Source organism: Cavia porcellus, unplaced genomic scaffold (genome assembly GCF_034190915.1).
Source record: "Cavia porcellus strain 051 isolate PalLab524CR breed Dunkin Hartley unplaced genomic scaffold, mCavPor4.1 scaffold_2, whole genome shotgun sequence".
In the NCBI taxonomy this organism is placed as follows: domain Eukaryota; kingdom Metazoa; phylum Chordata; class Mammalia; order Rodentia; family Caviidae; genus Cavia; species Cavia porcellus.
In genome coordinates this window covers 76,032,396-76,049,344 of record NW_026947485.1, presented here as the reverse complement: position 1 = coordinate 76,049,344, position 16,949 = coordinate 76,032,396, and the positions used below count along the sequence as shown (strand labels likewise).

Genomic DNA, 16,949 nt, shown 5'->3' with positions numbered 1-16,949 from the left:
TAAAAAACACATATATAATGAAATACGGCCAAACCCTAAACTATTTACAACACAGTCCCCTAAGCATAGTTTGTCATATTGCAATTACACCTTGCCTACTGCCAAGCCAAAGTGCTTACTATTACCACTAGAGGGAGAAGTGTTTCAACACAAAGCAACAGCAGATAGGGGATGGATGGGTTTTCTTGAGCAATTATCAGAACAAAGCTCCCTTGGCTGTGTGTACCTTCTAATTACTCAATACAATTAAAATGACTAGCCTAAAACAAATAGGAAAAAACCACCTGCCTGATAGCAGGGACTTCATTAAACCTTTCCCCTCGTCAATCAAATCAGAAAGAAGGGAAAGTCATCACACATGAACATTACCGAGCTAGCTATTAAAGGAAGTAAGTTCTGTGAGGTTTGATTTTTTAGGAAAGCAAAGAAGTGGCACTCCTGAAAAAAGGAAATGTCATGGTATTTACCCATCTGGATGCTACCTGAAAACAAATTTTCCTCTGAAGAACAGAAATACAGTATGTTTCCTCTCAGTTCACTGGCTTATGAATGACTTTTTGTTGTTGTTTTGTTAATACACACTACAATGTCATTTTCTGTGTCAGTGATGTGCTTTTTCCTCCAACTCATCCAAATGTAGAGAGAAGCTATGTCCATTAGACTGTCATGCTTATCCTGAATGTTTTAACTTTGAGCACCTCACTGGTTTTTGTAAATCTACTCCAAGGTGAGAACAGACAGCAGATATTTTTGAGGGGAGGGAGATATAGTAGGCAGGAAAACAGCCTCTTGCTCCTTCTAAAAGGCAATGCTGTTCTTTTTGTAAGGCCCAGTCATTAACAGAAGATGACAACAGGGTCATTTTTATTTCAGCTGACAATTGTGACATTTTTCCAGTAGTGTGCAAGGTGCTGAAAACCTCGCAGCTGCTACCTTCTAGGAGAAAGACACTTTTTTATCCTCCCTTGACACTTTAACTAGGTGGGTCAGCACCTTTAAGACTGCAAAGTATCCTTGAAGAGGATGGAAGCTTGAATTACTGCTCCCTCCCAAATCAATGTAAACCCTCACTGCAGGTGAAGTTTCCTGTATAGAGTTGCACAAGGGAGGAAAATGTAATGCCCTGAGCCACATGGTTTTTATCTTGTTTTTAAAGAATAAAGGAACAAGCTAACAAGAGAGACAGCTACTTTGTTAGCTTCTTGGCCTCTTTCTCATGGCTTTGCATCCCCAGGGTTCCAGCCACACAAGAGAGAGACTACAGAAAAATGTAAACACTTAAAGAAATATAACTAGAGGGCTGGCATCATGCTGCTTTCAAAGAGTTCAGAGAGCTCTACTCAATGCTTTATTTATCGCTGCCCACTTCCCAGGACAGAAAGTGGACACAAACACAAAGGAAATGGGGGATGGGAGAAGGATTAGACAGGGGTCACAATTTACTCAATTACAGAGAAAGGCTGGACTGACAGATCCCATTAGCACCAATGTGAAGCAAAGAAGAGTTGCATGTTGTAATGCTACATTTTCAAAAAGTAGTGAGTACTTTCATGTATCCTGCCAGGCCTTTGCCCTCTGTAAGAGCTATGAAATAACAGTAGCTATGATTCTTTCTTTCTTTATTTTTTTTGGCTTTGCATTTTAGTAGAAAAGTAGGGGGGAAAACCCTATCTACTCTGTACCATGTTCTAAATAAAAGTTTGCACTTAATACCAAGATGAGATTATTCTATACCATAAAAATGCACTTTATAAGGATGCACAATTTATGCCCATCATGCCCTGATACCCTGGAAGATGAAAAAATAGGCATATAAAGTGACTTGGGGATAGGAGGTAACACGTTCTAACTATCTTCTCCATATTTCCTTTTCTAGTAATAATGTCTATGTTAGATTTGGAACTGCTGTTATGGTGGTTTTTACAAGTCAGGAAGTATTCTTTCCTTCTCTGTTTTCAGCAAGATTCTGTGTAAGATTGTTATTACTCCTTTCTCAAATGTTTGTTGAAATCACTAGTAAAACCATATGATCATTTGATAATTAATGTATGCAACAGACATAGGGCTATTTTAATTTTCTCATTCTGTGTTAATTTTAAATTATATTTTTCAACAAATTTGTCTATTTTATTTTAGCTGACAAATTTCTGACATATCCCATTATTATTCTTTTAATGTATGTAAAAACTATGTGATAACTCTTCTTTCAGCTCCTCCAATATTTAAATAGCTCTGCAAATTAACATGTGAGGGCCAGGGATTTAGCTCAGTGGCATGTAAGTGCCTGCCTGGCAAGCGCAAGCTCATTCGCTCGATCCCTGGTACCTAAAAAACCAAATCAAACCAAAACAAAATTAACATGTGGTCATATCCCGTCAATGGCAAAACTCTACTTAGAATTAAAAATCCAAAGTATATCTTAGTTTAAAACAATATGAAGTTGTTAGAACATAACTGAACTTTTTAGACTCAATGATGAAAAGAATTTCTGAAATCCCACTTAAATATCACAAAAGAATCTCAAGTTAAAGGACTGACTCTCACAACACCAATCTCACATCAACAGTAGATATAAGTGGGTGACCTTTTTGTCTATAGAACAAGACCACAGGGGAAACAAACAAACAAAGCAGCAAATGACCTTTCCTTACTGTCATTTGTAGATGAGAAAAGGAAGAGATTAAACAGTTTGTATAGTATTAAGTCCAGCCTAAAAAAAAAAACATCATTGGTGGGGTAATCAAGTTCAGGGCAGTCTTGAACAGCTGCCCTGTGACCCGCTTGCATCGACCCCTGCTATTCATCACTCCTAAGATTGAGAGGGCAAACTCCCAGGGAGTGACCACCACAATAGACAGACACAAGCCAACAGTAATCTGGTTCAAGCACAAAACCAGATGGCACTGCAATAAATTTACAAATCTGCATTTATGGGGCTATTAAAACACCCAGAAGCTAAAAGACTCTGAGGGCCCCAGAGGATCTCCCCCTTCCCTGTTTCTAAAGGCCATTTCTCTTTCTAAAAACCGAGTTCATGCTCTTCACAAAAAGAATGGAGATAAAACCATTCACAAAGAAAGGTTCGGGTGGGGGGATCTTGACCTAATTAATCTCTAGAGTTTGGATCTGAACACTGAATGACAGATATTATAAAAATCATTTTGGAGCACCAAGAGGAAGGGGGAAGTTGGTAAATTAAAATTGAGAGGATGAAGAGAATCTGCTAAAACAGCAATGAAAAAACAGCATTAAATCTCTTTCAAATATTGCACACAACAGATCTTGTAAGTATAAAGTGATTCAATAATGTTTGCATTTATTTTTAAAATGAATCAGATTAGTCCCATGTGTGACCTGCTGGTCCATCTGCATGTGCTGGACTTAATAGGCACAACTCTCTCTCTCACTTCAGTTTGAAGTATGAGAGAGATAAATTTAGTTTAATTTTCAACAGATCAGCCTATCCATTTTCCAAATGGACCATCTGGATCAGCCTATTAAAATTAATTTATAACTTTGCAGAGTGAAAATTCGTTTGTTAGCTTAAATAAAGTTGCCAAAACTTTTTGTTGTGTCTTTGTTTTCTTACAATTGTTTCTGTACAGTGGGCAGTGTTTCAACTTCCAAATGCATTTTACTCAGTAGTGTCCTACTGATTTAGATTTATAGATCAGGTATTTATCTCTAAATAGTTAAAACTATTTCAACCTCAATTACTGACATGTTTATTTACAAAGCTTCCTGAGTTGACTCACTTCCACTTAAAACAATTATTTTTATTAAAAAAGGAGAAAATACTGTCCATAGTAAATTTTAAAATGAATGGGTCACAGTCTCAAGTACTTTTCTTCCTAAATTAAACATATGCAAACTGGAGTCAGAAGGCAGAGGCAAAAACACTTTGGCAACAGTGAGTTCTGAGCTTCAAATCACTCTGTTACTAAAGTCATCTAACCTATTTTAAGACAGTGCCAGCTCAGTGACACAAGTGCCTGCCTGACAAGGGCAAGGTCCTAAGACTGATTCCTGGTACAAAAGAAAAAAAAGGGGGGGGGGAATTATACCATATCTAGCAATTTTACAGGGTTACTGAGGGAATTAAACAAGTATTATGTTCATGGTAGGTGCTCAACAAATATTTCTTTTCGATGTCCTAGAACAATGACCCAAATGCTAGTAATTAAAATAATTTTTACTGTTATTGGTGTAGATTTTACTCAATTTACATTTAAAATGAATAGGCTGGCTGAGGGTTGTGGTACATATCTGAAATACCAGCACTCTGGGAGGCTGAGGCAGAAGAAATGCAAGCTGGAACCCAACCTAGGCAATTTAGTGATTTTTGTAAGAGAGGGTCCTGCTATGTAGTTCAGGCTGCCCTCAAACTCACAGTGATTCTCCTGCCTCAGTCTCCCGAATACTGGGATTATAGGCATGTGCTACCATTCCTGCTGAAAAACATTTCAAAAAGTAACTCAGTGTGAGGGTTCCAGGTTTACTTCCTAGTAATAGAACAACAGAAGTGGATGGCACATGCTCATTTCTGGCAAAACTCATGTACTTGTCATTGTTTTCAATAAAGAAGAGAGATGTTAAAGGCAGCTAGAGACAGTGAAAACGGAAAATTTCTGGCCAGTATTTTGGATACTTTAATATTAAAGAAAAAATCAGGCATGGTGGTACACACCTATAGTTCGAGTATTCAGGAGGCTGAGGCAGCCTGTGTGACACAGTGAGCTCAAGGCAAGTCTGCACTACACAGTGAGACCCTGTCTGGAAAGACCAATCACTCAATTAAAAAGAGCATCATGGAATGAGCCTTTTCAGTGAAATGTGCTGCTTTTCTGGAAATAAGGCAGATATATACGCATGTTTATATTGTAAATGAGCCAGCAGTGGCCACGCTGATGTCACGGAGCACACCTATAATCCCAACTGCACTGGAAGCTGAGGCAGGAGGACCACAAGTTGGATGGCAGTCTGGGCAATGTAGATTTTGTCTCAGAATAAAATTGAAAAAGGACTGGGATATACCTCAATGGTACAGTGCTTGCCTAGGATTTGCAAAGTCCTGGTTTTGGTCCCCAGTACCGGCCATAAAGCCTCTATTCCTACTAACTGCAAACAAAATAAAAGTAGCTAATTACAGGCAAATCTTTTTTGACTTTTTAAAAAATGTATAAGCAATCTTAACAGGAAATTAGGTTTTAGAGCCAACTATTCTACCATCTGTATTTAAAATTCACTTTAGTTCTTTTCCCTGAAACAAGAAACCTTTTCTTCTCATTAATATTCACTACATGCAATCAACCATTTATTTTATACTGTCACACCTAGGATTTTTTGAAATGACTGCAAAACAGTGTCACCTGAATGAAGCTGACAGCTATGGTCAGACCAACTTGAGAGCACAGGGCTCTCCTTCAAGCTCCAGTGTTTAAAGAATGGCAAATCAAGGGTTTCCTATCTCTTGTTTTGCTGTTGGTCACTTTTATTTTTAAGTAAGTCTGAATTTCATACCTGTCTAAGTGAATTCTTCTCTGGTATTATCTTCCTAGGGGGTTCATCATTATTACAGTCTTCTCTCTCTGAGGAATTCTGTGAAAGAAAGTAAGCTTTAATTCAGTTCTTATTAACTTCAATCTTATTCTGCGGGAGTAAATGGAATTACATTTCTAACTCTGTAAGCTATATCACCATGTATATTTATGCATTCATTCATTTGAAGTTTTACATGGATACCAACCCACAGATACATAAAGGAAAAGAGATACCATGTATATAAATGAATGTATGTCAGATATGAATGGAAGTATCTCATCTGTTTATGCCTGCCCATGACATCTTATTGACTTGGAAGTCAAATTTGTCACCCCTCAACACAGGTAGACACTAGACACAACAAAGTTCAGCTCACACTTAGCTGATGACAATTTAGACCAGGATCATTACCTTCTCTTTTAAGTAGTTTTCAACTACTGTGAATGTTTGGGGTGTATCGATCTCCAAGTTTAGGTCCTAAAAAATAGTTTTCTCTTCCTCTACTCAGATTTGATTTTCTTTTCTTAAATTAAGGTAGCACAGTCCTTAGCACAAGAAAGTCTATTTCTTGTCATTATTACTTCAAATGGTAACTAAAAAAACCTAAAATGTCAATAGAATTTTTATATACCATGAAAAGTGAAAAAAGTCATTAAAAATTGAGCTCAAAATCTGCTAGTCTATATAATGTAAATCACTACCTTTAAGACAAAATACAGAAAATTTAAACTGCATATTATTTGGCTTCTATTACAATTACACAATTACATTTGTAACTAACATTTTAAAATTTACTGGTGACATATTAATTGTGTTACATATAATCATTACATTCTAACTAAAGAATTACTTATTTCTAGACCCAGAAATTATTTCCTATGTGAGGAATATTTATCAAATATTTTTATACAAGTAGGAAATTATTCTAATAATTACTGTTTTGAACCTAAATATAAGTTAACACTTTTCTGGCTTGTATCAGCTATGATATTTTAAAAGATATTGAAAGATGAAAATAAAAAAGAAAATGTACTAACGTTTAAGGTTCTTTTGCCACTGTGGCTAGCATGTGTTGGCTGTGTATGTCACTGTTTGCTGCCTTGATAGGCCAGGACCCCAAACTGTTCCTTTGGGTCAGAAATCTCTTATAGGACTTAACTTGGTATTTTACATCTGTGATGACCATTTTATGGTAAAAGTCCCTAAAGTTAAGATGAAGAAAAGTACATCATATGACAAGAAAAGGGATGGAAACCCAAGAACTGCAGAGTTCTAACTTCTTTTCCTTCCTGAATGACTATAAAACATGACAAATGAGGAAAACAGAAGGTGTTGTTGAAAACACCAACAAACAAGAAAAAGGAAGAAAAATATTAACATTGTTATACCTAGTCTTAGTTCATTTTATCTTATTTTAATTATCTGTTTTTGAGACAGGGTCTCACTATATAGTGCAGGCTGGCCTTGAACTTGTTTATACAGCCCAGGTTGGCTTCAAACTCATGGCGATCCTTCTGCTTGGGCTTCCAGACACTTGGGATTTCAGGTGTGTGCCACTACACCTGGCTTCTAGCTCTTTTTTTAACAGATCAACCCAACATTTTTACTCTGGACCATCCATCATGAGAAATAAAAAATCCAAAACTATTGTTACATAAGACAAAGGTAGAAGCATTAAACAGGATATCAAGGATAAGAAATCACTAGGCTTCTACCAGTGATGAGGAGAAGCTGAATGCTAGTGAAAGGGTGGCTGGGAGTAATGAAATACCAATTTATCCCTAAGTGATTACCTTAGTAGTTCTACAGGCTCTTCAGCATCACTCAAGAGAGCTCACCAAGTGTCACTACTTGCACCTTATCGTAAGGAATCCCAACATGCAGTGTGCTTAGTTGCCTGGGTCAACAAGTTAAATTCTATTTAAGAGTAACTAGTGATACAAACAAGAAATGATCTTTAGGTGCTAAAATTAGCAGGTGTAAGTTTGGTAAGTGGTAGGATAGCTGTATAATCTCAAAATATTTCTTCATAGTACATTTAATAACTACAAATGGAAAACAGTGACTTTACAGAGAAACTGGTAGAAACTACTTTATGTGCCATCTGATATGGTGTACTGAGAAGAAAATAGCATTATTTCTCTGGTATCCTTAGCCATAAACACAAAATCTGAATCTACTCATAAGAAAATACGAGACTAACCCAAAATGAAGGATATCTTATAGAATCACAACAGTTTCAACAACAACAACAACAGTAACGAGAGAAAACATTTCAGATCAAAGGAAATCAAAGAGATGTAACAATTTTGTGATCTAAGATCTCCTTTTCCCATAAAAAGGACTTATTGGGGCAACTGGAAAAAAAAATCTGAGAAACACAAGTAGATGTACTGACTACACTATCCATATTAAATTCTAGAATTGTTTCCCTACTTTTAAAATTTACATATAAGAAAATTCAACCTTTTTTGGTATATGGTTCTATGTAAGTTTTGATAAAAGTACACAATTATTGTTAAAAAGCATACAATGGTATAACTCTGTCACAAGTATGCAACCAGCCTGTCCTGCCCTGGCACCCCTGTGCCGCTCCTTTATAGGCAGCATCTCCCATCACCACTGGAAGTCAGTGACTGTTTTCTCTAAGCCCAGTACTTTTGCCTTTTCCAGAATGTCATATAGATTGACTTGTATAAAATGCAAACTTTTGAATCTGGTTTTGTTCACTTACCACAATATAATCTATTCATGTTGTCGAATAAACTAACATTTCCCTTTATCAACACATAGCATACATAGCATTCCACTGCAGAGGGATAATCCTTTAAATTTTCTGACTTTGATAGTTCATACCATGGCTTTTAGAATAAGGTCTTTGCTGCTTGGAGACATGCACTAAACATTTAGACTGAAGGAACACTATGTCTGTAGATTTCAAATGAGTCAGAAAAAAATAAGTAAATGAAAGTATGTGATTGTGTGTACATATAACCCAAATGTTATCATATCTGCATTTTCTAACATTAGTGCATCTGTGTGAAGGGCATAAAGGTATTTTTTGCACTATTCTTTCAATTCTTCTGTACATCTGAAGTCATTTCAAAACAAATATTAAATTAAAATAGTAAGTTAAAGGGCCGAGGATTTAGCTCAGTGGCACATCACCTAGCGTGAGGTCCTGTATTCAATTCCTGGTACCCCTCCCTCAAAAGTAAGTTAAATGTAGAATAACATTAAGAAATGGGGGAAAGTCAGATAAGTAAAAGCTAAATCAGGACCAGGGTTTTTGCTCAGCGGCATCACAGGGCTGTGAGTTTGATCTCCATACAAAAAAAAAAAAAAGTTAAATCCACATCAAATATAGTTAAGAGATACTATACCTCATCCTTCAACTGTAGGCCAACCCTAAGCTAACCTGATTGCTGAGAACAGCACATTCCCAGTAGTCAGAATATTTCAACAGAATGTGGTTGTAACTCTAGACTAACAACATTCTACAGATAGCAGTATCATATTGAAATACTTCTTCAGAAGATTCTGTTATCTGTTACCTTTTTTGTCAACTGAAATAGTTTTCCTGCTAAGAATTAAAAGGGACAGAATGAGTCTTAATAGTAACTGAAAACAGAAGCTTTCAGGCTTTAACACCAGCAGACATATATAACAGAGATTTGGTTAAAGTAAAAAATGAAATCTTGCGGGGGCAGACCATAACAATATTTGGTTAAAGCAAAGCTAAGAAATGAAACATTGCTAAATCTAATGCATGAGATGTGAGGGACACATTTTGGATAAAAGGTTGTCAGAAGTAACTAAGGATGAATTAAAAAAGAAAAGTAATCACATAAAAAGTAATTCAAATGGTAAACTCAAAATTCACACATTTTACCATTTAAATTTTCCTCCCAACTTTTTTAAATCCTAGATTTAAATCCTAAGAGTTAGCTTTTTTCTTTCAGTATCTCTTAATTGATTTCCAGCCTAAATGTCTCCTTTGAATCACTTATTTTAATAGTTTACTCTACTTTTTGCGTTCCCAGGCCCTCAACAACTCTAACAGTACTATCAGTACTGAGATAACTCCCTGACATCCTTGCCTAGCCTGTACCTGATACGTTCTGTCATATTTGTAGACAAAAGAACATGTTGTCCTCTCCACTCTTCTTCACAGCAGGGCCAATTTCTTTTTCTGAATCACAGTCCAACACAGTTCAACACTAAATGAGCATAATGTATGTGGGCTTTAAATTTCTGTTGGAGGAAAACTATTGCCAGATTAATGTTTACACCACTAATGTAATGATGGTCTTATCATCAAAATCTTTTAATGTCTCTTTGCACCTATGATATAAAAAAATGAAGTTCTTGGTTTTCAGGACTTTGCAGAATTTTCTGTCATATTACAACTTACTTCTCTCAACATGTATTTTCTGTCCTAGTTAACCAAGTCTCTTCATCAGCCCCATAAACATGTGATTTGATCTCAAGATCAAATACTTTCAGACTGGAAGGATCCTTAATTCCAATTTAGTTCACTTGACAATTACAAACATAGGAAGATTATTTAATCTAATCAAATTACTCTATTGGAAATTCCTTATCATTTTTAACTTGATTCACACAATCTGGCACTTAATTAGGTACAGTTTTGCATTGTTAACTCTAAAATTAACCAGTACGAAGAAAACTTTATTGGGAAACATGTAGCTCCCCCTACCTGCCAACATTCTACACAAATAGATGTTCAATATAAGTAATTCAAATCTTACATTCACACTATCCAGGTATCTGAAAATTGGTTTCCAAGACAGAGAAACTTCAACAAGAGCCTAACACTACAGTCTGACGGTCCCCAGTACCAATAATGCCAGCATGATCATTCAGAATCAGCAAATTCAGGCTTGTAGCACAGGTTTTCAAATAAAGTTCTACTGGCACACAACCACACCCATTCATTTACCTATTACCTAAGGCTGCTTCCACACTACAATAGCCAATGGAAGTAGTCAAAACAGAGCGTCCATGGCCCAACTGTTTATTATTCGAGCCTTTTGTAGAAAAAGCTTGCTAACTCTTGATTCATGAGGAAAAGTTCTTCAGTGAGTAACCAAGACATTCCAAACTTTCCAGAGGTTTTTTGGTTTTGTTTTGGCCCAAAGCAAGAATTAAGATGTTTGATGGTAGCATACCGATGAAGTGATATTCTCCAAGATCCAGTAAATAGTGTATTTACTGTTATCAGCCACCTATTTGAACAAACAATTCCTGATATTATGGATAATTATGAGGGAATTCTCTAATTAAAGGAAGTCTAATTTATTCAGTGATGAAAGTCAAACCATTCACAATGCCTTATAAGCATCCTGAGTATTTTGTTCAAGTCTGAGTCTGTGTTGAATAGCATGTCTGTTATAAATACATAAACTAACATTTACAAAACTAGAAGTAACATTTTCCACCTATGTCAGTCTTCAGTGCAAGAATTCAAAGGACTCTGTAACTGGAATTATCACATCACTTTAGCAAAATAAATCGTGGTGAAGCGTAACTGATTTTCAATCCATTTGAAAAATGGAATCAACTGCTCGTCAGCAGGTAGAATGGCAAATATTGAGGTCCCTTTTTTTTCTTTTCTTTTTTTTTCTTTTTTTTTTTTTTTTTGCAGTACCGGGGAAGAACTCACAACCTCGCACTTGCCAGGCAGGCGCTTATGCTGCTGAGCTAAATCTCCGGCCCCAGGGTCCACTTCTTTTAACTAGCTGCAGACATCATGTAGTCATCTTTACAGGCAAGCTAGTAACTAGATTAACACTTTTCCCCCCAATAATTTGTTATGTGGCTTGGAGCTAATTATAGCCTCCAAATATTTGCAATTTACAAAAATTGGTTATCTTTTGTTTCGTTAAAGACAGAGTCTTGCTTTGCAATGTAGGCCAGCCTTTGAATTTACTATGTAGCCTCAAACTTGTGGTAATCCTTCTGCCTCTGCCTCTGCCTCCCAAGTGCTAGGATTACAGGTGTGCACCACCACACCTAGCTGATTTATGAAAATAGCAACAATTATTATTTTAAGTAACTTAGTTCCATGAATAAAATTATTCAAACTCTTTAATAAAAAGTGACAAAATCTACCCAAGGGTGGTGGCACATGCCTGTAATTCCTGTACTCAGAAGACTGAGGCAGGAAGATTGCTGTGAGTACTAGGCCAGACTGGGCGTCACACAGTGAGTTTGAGGCCAGCTTTGAATTGCATAATGAAACCCTATCTCAAAAGGCAAAAAAAAAAAAAAAAAAGACAAAAACTGTTTAAATATATTTTAATTATTCCTTAGGATACAGTGGGGAAAGCTAAGGTCATTTAAGTTTAGAAACTGACTAAAGAATCCTATTACTCAAGTACCAGGGAAGATCTGAAGTATACAACCTCATAAAATAATAGCCCTGATAATGTTTTCAGGTACAGTTTCTCCAGCATAGCAGTTCACGTAATTAAACCACAACCACATCAAAGTCTCCATACACTTCCACACTCTTAACAGATTCACCGGTTCTTTCAAGGAGTTCTGCTATTTAGTAATACAGTATACCAAGTCAAGGACAGTGCTAGAAACCATCTAGAATAGAAAGCACTCACTGGCCATTAGAACTGCCGTTCTCTCTGTAATCGGAGTCAAAAAACTGCCAACCAGGTTTTTTTCCTTCTGCTACATGATCTGACACTAATTATAAAACATTACAGATTCGACCTTTCTCCAAATACAAAGGAACTGTATATATCTGCAAACAACAACTATTTTTTATGCTTCCAAATTCTTAATCCTGTTTGGAGCTGTCAGTGGGGGTTAATGGAAGCCTTGGATAGGAGAATTCCAATCTGGTTGGCAGATGGATAGGTTGGTTATAGCTGCATAACTATGTCTTGCCTGCAGGCACAATTCAGAACACTGTTAAAGCAATATAAAGTCTCTGTCAAGCTGAACCATTTGGATCAGTAGCAAGGAGAAATAATAATAAAAAAGAAGTTCATTTCTAGGCCTTGTGCATTTATGCTAGTATGCAGAAACTGATTAATTGTCATAGTGTGCTGGTCCTCTATACCTCGGATTTCTACTTCTGGAGTAGATTTTGCATGCTAATATAATCATTCTCCCTCTTGAGACATTAGCAAATAATCAAATGAAAAACAGGATCATAATTTACTGAGATTTGAGCAATTCTCTATGCAAATTTGACTTGTTATTGCTGCTGCCTCGTTAATCTGAATGCCTTTGACAAACTCCTTTGATTTATGAACTCATGACAACTCCAATGTGTATATATTTTGCTAGATTGACATTATCATTAAGAGTGGGTGGACTGAGCTCACATGAATGGCTGATTTTACTCGCTGGTGTCTGCTGCTCAACAGCTGAGCATCTCTTCCTCACAAAGCCCCTGAGCGGCAGGCTCTTCCCATCTTCTCATCCATTCATCATCTCGATGTTAATTGGCCCAGGCTTTAAGCAAATTTTCAACACGATTTAAAGGCACGATGACACTGATTACTGACCCTCTGCCATACGGTGCCTATTGATTAACCTGACAGAGATGATGAGCTTGAGGGAAACTAGGTGTGTGGGGATCTCAGGGGGAAAAATATATTGCCTATGCAGGCAAACACTTGTCATTTCCTCACAAGCCAGAATTTGCACAGTACACAATCTTTAAAACACACTACTACTTTAACATCTACAGCTAACACAGAAAGTGCTTAATGTATTCAGAGATATTACAGATGTCATGTCAGAGCACATGACACTCCACAGAGACAGGGTTGTCTTTCAAAACAATTATGTTTGTGCTAGCTGATGTATATAATGTATTTTAGGCTAAATCAGAAGTACTGGGTATCCTGGTAGTGTTACATAATATCAGAAAGCTACAAGAATGAGGAAACAAACAGAATTCTTCAAAACAAAGGAGAAAAGGATTAAAATCACCTGCTGCCACTCTATCACTACTATAACAAACTCCCATTCTAACTACTTTATTTATTTATTTATTTGGGTGGGGGAGATACTGGGAATCGAACTCACGACCTCATATGCCGCTGAGCTAAATCCCCCCCCCCCCAACTACTTTTAAAAGAAGACATACTCACAAAGAGAAAGAACGTCCATGGGAGTTTTACAAATTTCGTTTTCTGTTCTTTTAATACTGATACCTGATTCCAAATGCCAAACTATTCCCAGCAGAAAAAGTAGAGTAATTTTATAAAGCAAAGTAAGAATTTAAGCCTAACGAACAAATTCCCTTAAATTCTTTGCTTGCTCATAGTCAATAATAATGCAAACTAGGGAAATGGTGCAAGATCTGTGATGTTAAGCTTCATAAACTCTAAATGCTTCATTATTGACAAGAAAATACTGTGAAAGTTCATAATTGATAGTTACTGAGCACATACATTGGTAACAAAAGTCTACCTTCAGATATTCTTCTGCAAATTTATACACAGAAAGCCATGCAGCACACCATCAGAGATCAGACAAAAATCATCGTTAGACAGGGATAGTTATTATTTAAAACAAAGCCAACAATATATCCTCCCTCTGGCCACACATATCACCTTGTTTACTTACGAGTCTTTGAGGGACAGCCAACACACAATTTTATACACGGAGATTTTGGAGCAGCACTAACAGTTATTTCAAAGCTAAAATAATAGAAAACTGAACAAATAGCCTGGCTGTAGTGCCTATTACATTGACACGGGCTGTTCATGTAAGAGATCAAATGTTTTTAAAGTCAAACAGCTCTGGTGCCTGTTATACTGGAACATGTAGCTTACTCCCTAAAAGCCTGCCTTCTGCTCTTTTAAGATAAACAAGCTCAACTAAGCACTGAGATACTCTGATAAGACTACAGGAGATGAACTGCACCAGGCAGTGAAAAAGCAAGGGCATAAATGAACAGAGCAGTGTTGCTTTTGTTAACTTTCAAGTCACAAAGCGCGTCACAGTAAACCATTTTAGTATTTTTTCTTTAAAAGTCTAGCTATGAGGGGCTGGGGATTTAGCTCAGTGGCATAAGCACCTGCCTTGCAAGCAGGCGGTCATGAGTTCAATCCCCGGTACCGATAAAAATGAAAAAGACAAAAAAAAATTTAAAAACAAAGTCTAGCTATGCAACTTAAGTTTTCATATATATATATATATATATATATATATATATGTATATGCTCTCCCCACAAAAATAGCTAAAACAGTTGTCTTTTCTGTAAAAAGATATTACACACATGTCTGAACATGTTCAGCTTTGTGACTTCTTAATCAAAGGTTTGTATATTAATTTAGCAACAACTTAATATCCTCCACATCAGAAATAATAGTCCATTTACTATTATTCTAAAGCATTTTTGGCTCTAAAGTCATGACTTTAAAACAAAACTTTACATCTTATCCTTTCAAGTGTACATTTTTCTTATATATATATATATATATATATATATATATATATATATATGTTTTATTCTGCTTAACATGACATGCAGTCACTAAATCACATCTATTTATAACAATCTGGCTTAATATTTAAAAGTCTCAAATAGGTTTGAAAAATAAACATCTCTATAGGTTGATTTTCTTGTCAAACCAACAGAATTTCATATATATGTTTACAGTGGTTTAAATAACAAAATGCCCAAAGTGAAAGTAAAATGAATATAAATTTGCTATAATACTGAAAAAGCCAAAAACAACTATCATGTGAATGAAAATATAATTAACTTGAACTATTTTGCTTCCTTAAATCTACATGAATCTGAAGGAATGCTGTTCCCCTTCAAGACATCACCCTCATGATTATATATTTACAGCAGATCCACTATTATTAGCAATACCACTATTATTTTTGTTGTTTGTTTGGCTATCATATTTATACATATTTCATCCAGAATCCTGATATAGTTCTGTGTAAGTTAAGAGGCAAACATTTGCTTCTACTAATAAGAACATCTGGTTATTTTTGTAACTCAAAGACATTTGCATTATGTAGATCTTTCTGATTTCTCAAAACTGGGTTGAGAACTGCAGAACCCTTTCGAATGAATTGTTATTTCTCTCATCCTTGTTTCTGAGTCTTTTTTTTCCCTCTAATCTTAGATGTCTTCCTTGTTTTGGAAGATACCATTTTATTACAATTCAACAATATCTTGAAAGAAACGTAAGGTTCTTTTAACTTGGTAGGCTGTTTTTATTACCAAACAAAAATAAAACTACCCTGTTCAAGTAAGTGTATTTCTGGAAATCATCCAAGACCAGATTAAGATTGTGTTTACATACACATTTCCATTGTGAATTCCCCCCTATTTAGCCATTCCTTTTATTCTCCGTATTAAGAAATTATCTTATGTTATGTTATAAATTATGTTATTATTATCCTATGGTCTTTTCCACTAATGATATATTCTTAACAACTTTTCAGGTCTTTAAAATTCCATATACCATTCCCCTCACTGACATAAATTTCTGGTTCCCAGGCCAAAAAAACATAGTGTAACATAGGTACTGAGTATATGCTTTAAAGAATAGGGATACAGGACCAACACCTGTAACCCCACCTACCTGGAAGGCTAAGGCAAGAGAATCACAGTTCAAGACTCGCCTGGGCAACTTAGTGACTTGGTCTCAAAATAAAGTAAAAGGGGCCTTAGCTTGGAGATAAAGCACTACTGGAAGGACCCACAGTAGAACATACACACACTCTACAAAACTAAAGAATAAGCATGTATTTAAAAGCAAAAGCCACATGCGCACACCACACTTAATATCCCTCACTTTACTCTTAAAGACTAGTGGTATTCCTTATTCAGAACACTGGAGTTTAACTTTTGTTTTTACTGTAAATCCTACTTTCTTATTTTTATCTCTGCCAAGAAAGTCAAAAACCTAAAATGAGATAAGTTAAATCTTTAAACAGAAAACAATGACTATAGCTTCTACTGCCTGTATTCTATAGGCCTTCAAGACAGGTAGCACTGGCCTAAAGAATTTAAAATTTAAGTGATAAGGCTTCTATTTCTGCAAGGTCAAAGGGTACTTACAGCAATTCATGTCTTCTGATTTTCATCTGTTATTACTAAACAACAAAATGAAAACAGACCCAAAACAGATTAAAACTAGAGTTCTAAATGTAGTAGTTTAATAGAAGTTATCTGGGAAGATGGGTTAATTTCATCGCCCCAGGGATAAACAATGTCAATGTAGGATTTTTGTTGCTTAAAATAATGATTTTTGATGAGTAACAGATTTTAAGATTTTTATTTTTCTCCAGAGAGAAATTTTTTTTTTCTGTAACACTGCAAAGGTTTCTTAAACAGTATGTTTATAGACAACGTTTCTTCTCTTCCTCCCCTCACCCCTTAGTA

General features: G+C 35.9%; 1 protein-coding gene across 12 annotated transcripts in view; it reads right to left on the bottom strand.

Moving 5' to 3' along the window:
* Btrc (beta-transducin repeat containing E3 ubiquitin protein ligase) overlaps positions 1 to 16,949 on the bottom strand; it is a 180,123-nt gene that overhangs the window by 69,376 nt on the left and 93,798 nt on the right. For 5 of the 12 annotated variants that reach the window (XM_063244246.1, XM_063244253.1, XM_063244259.1 and 2 more), the window contains one exon: positions 5,521 to 5,598. The exons of the other annotated variants lie outside the window; for them this stretch is intronic. In XM_063244246.1, coding sequence (XP_063100316.1) covers positions 5,521 to 5,598 — 78 coding nt within the window. The remainder of the gene's footprint in view (positions 1 to 5,520; positions 5,599 to 16,949) is intronic. 12 annotated transcript variants of the gene reach the window in all.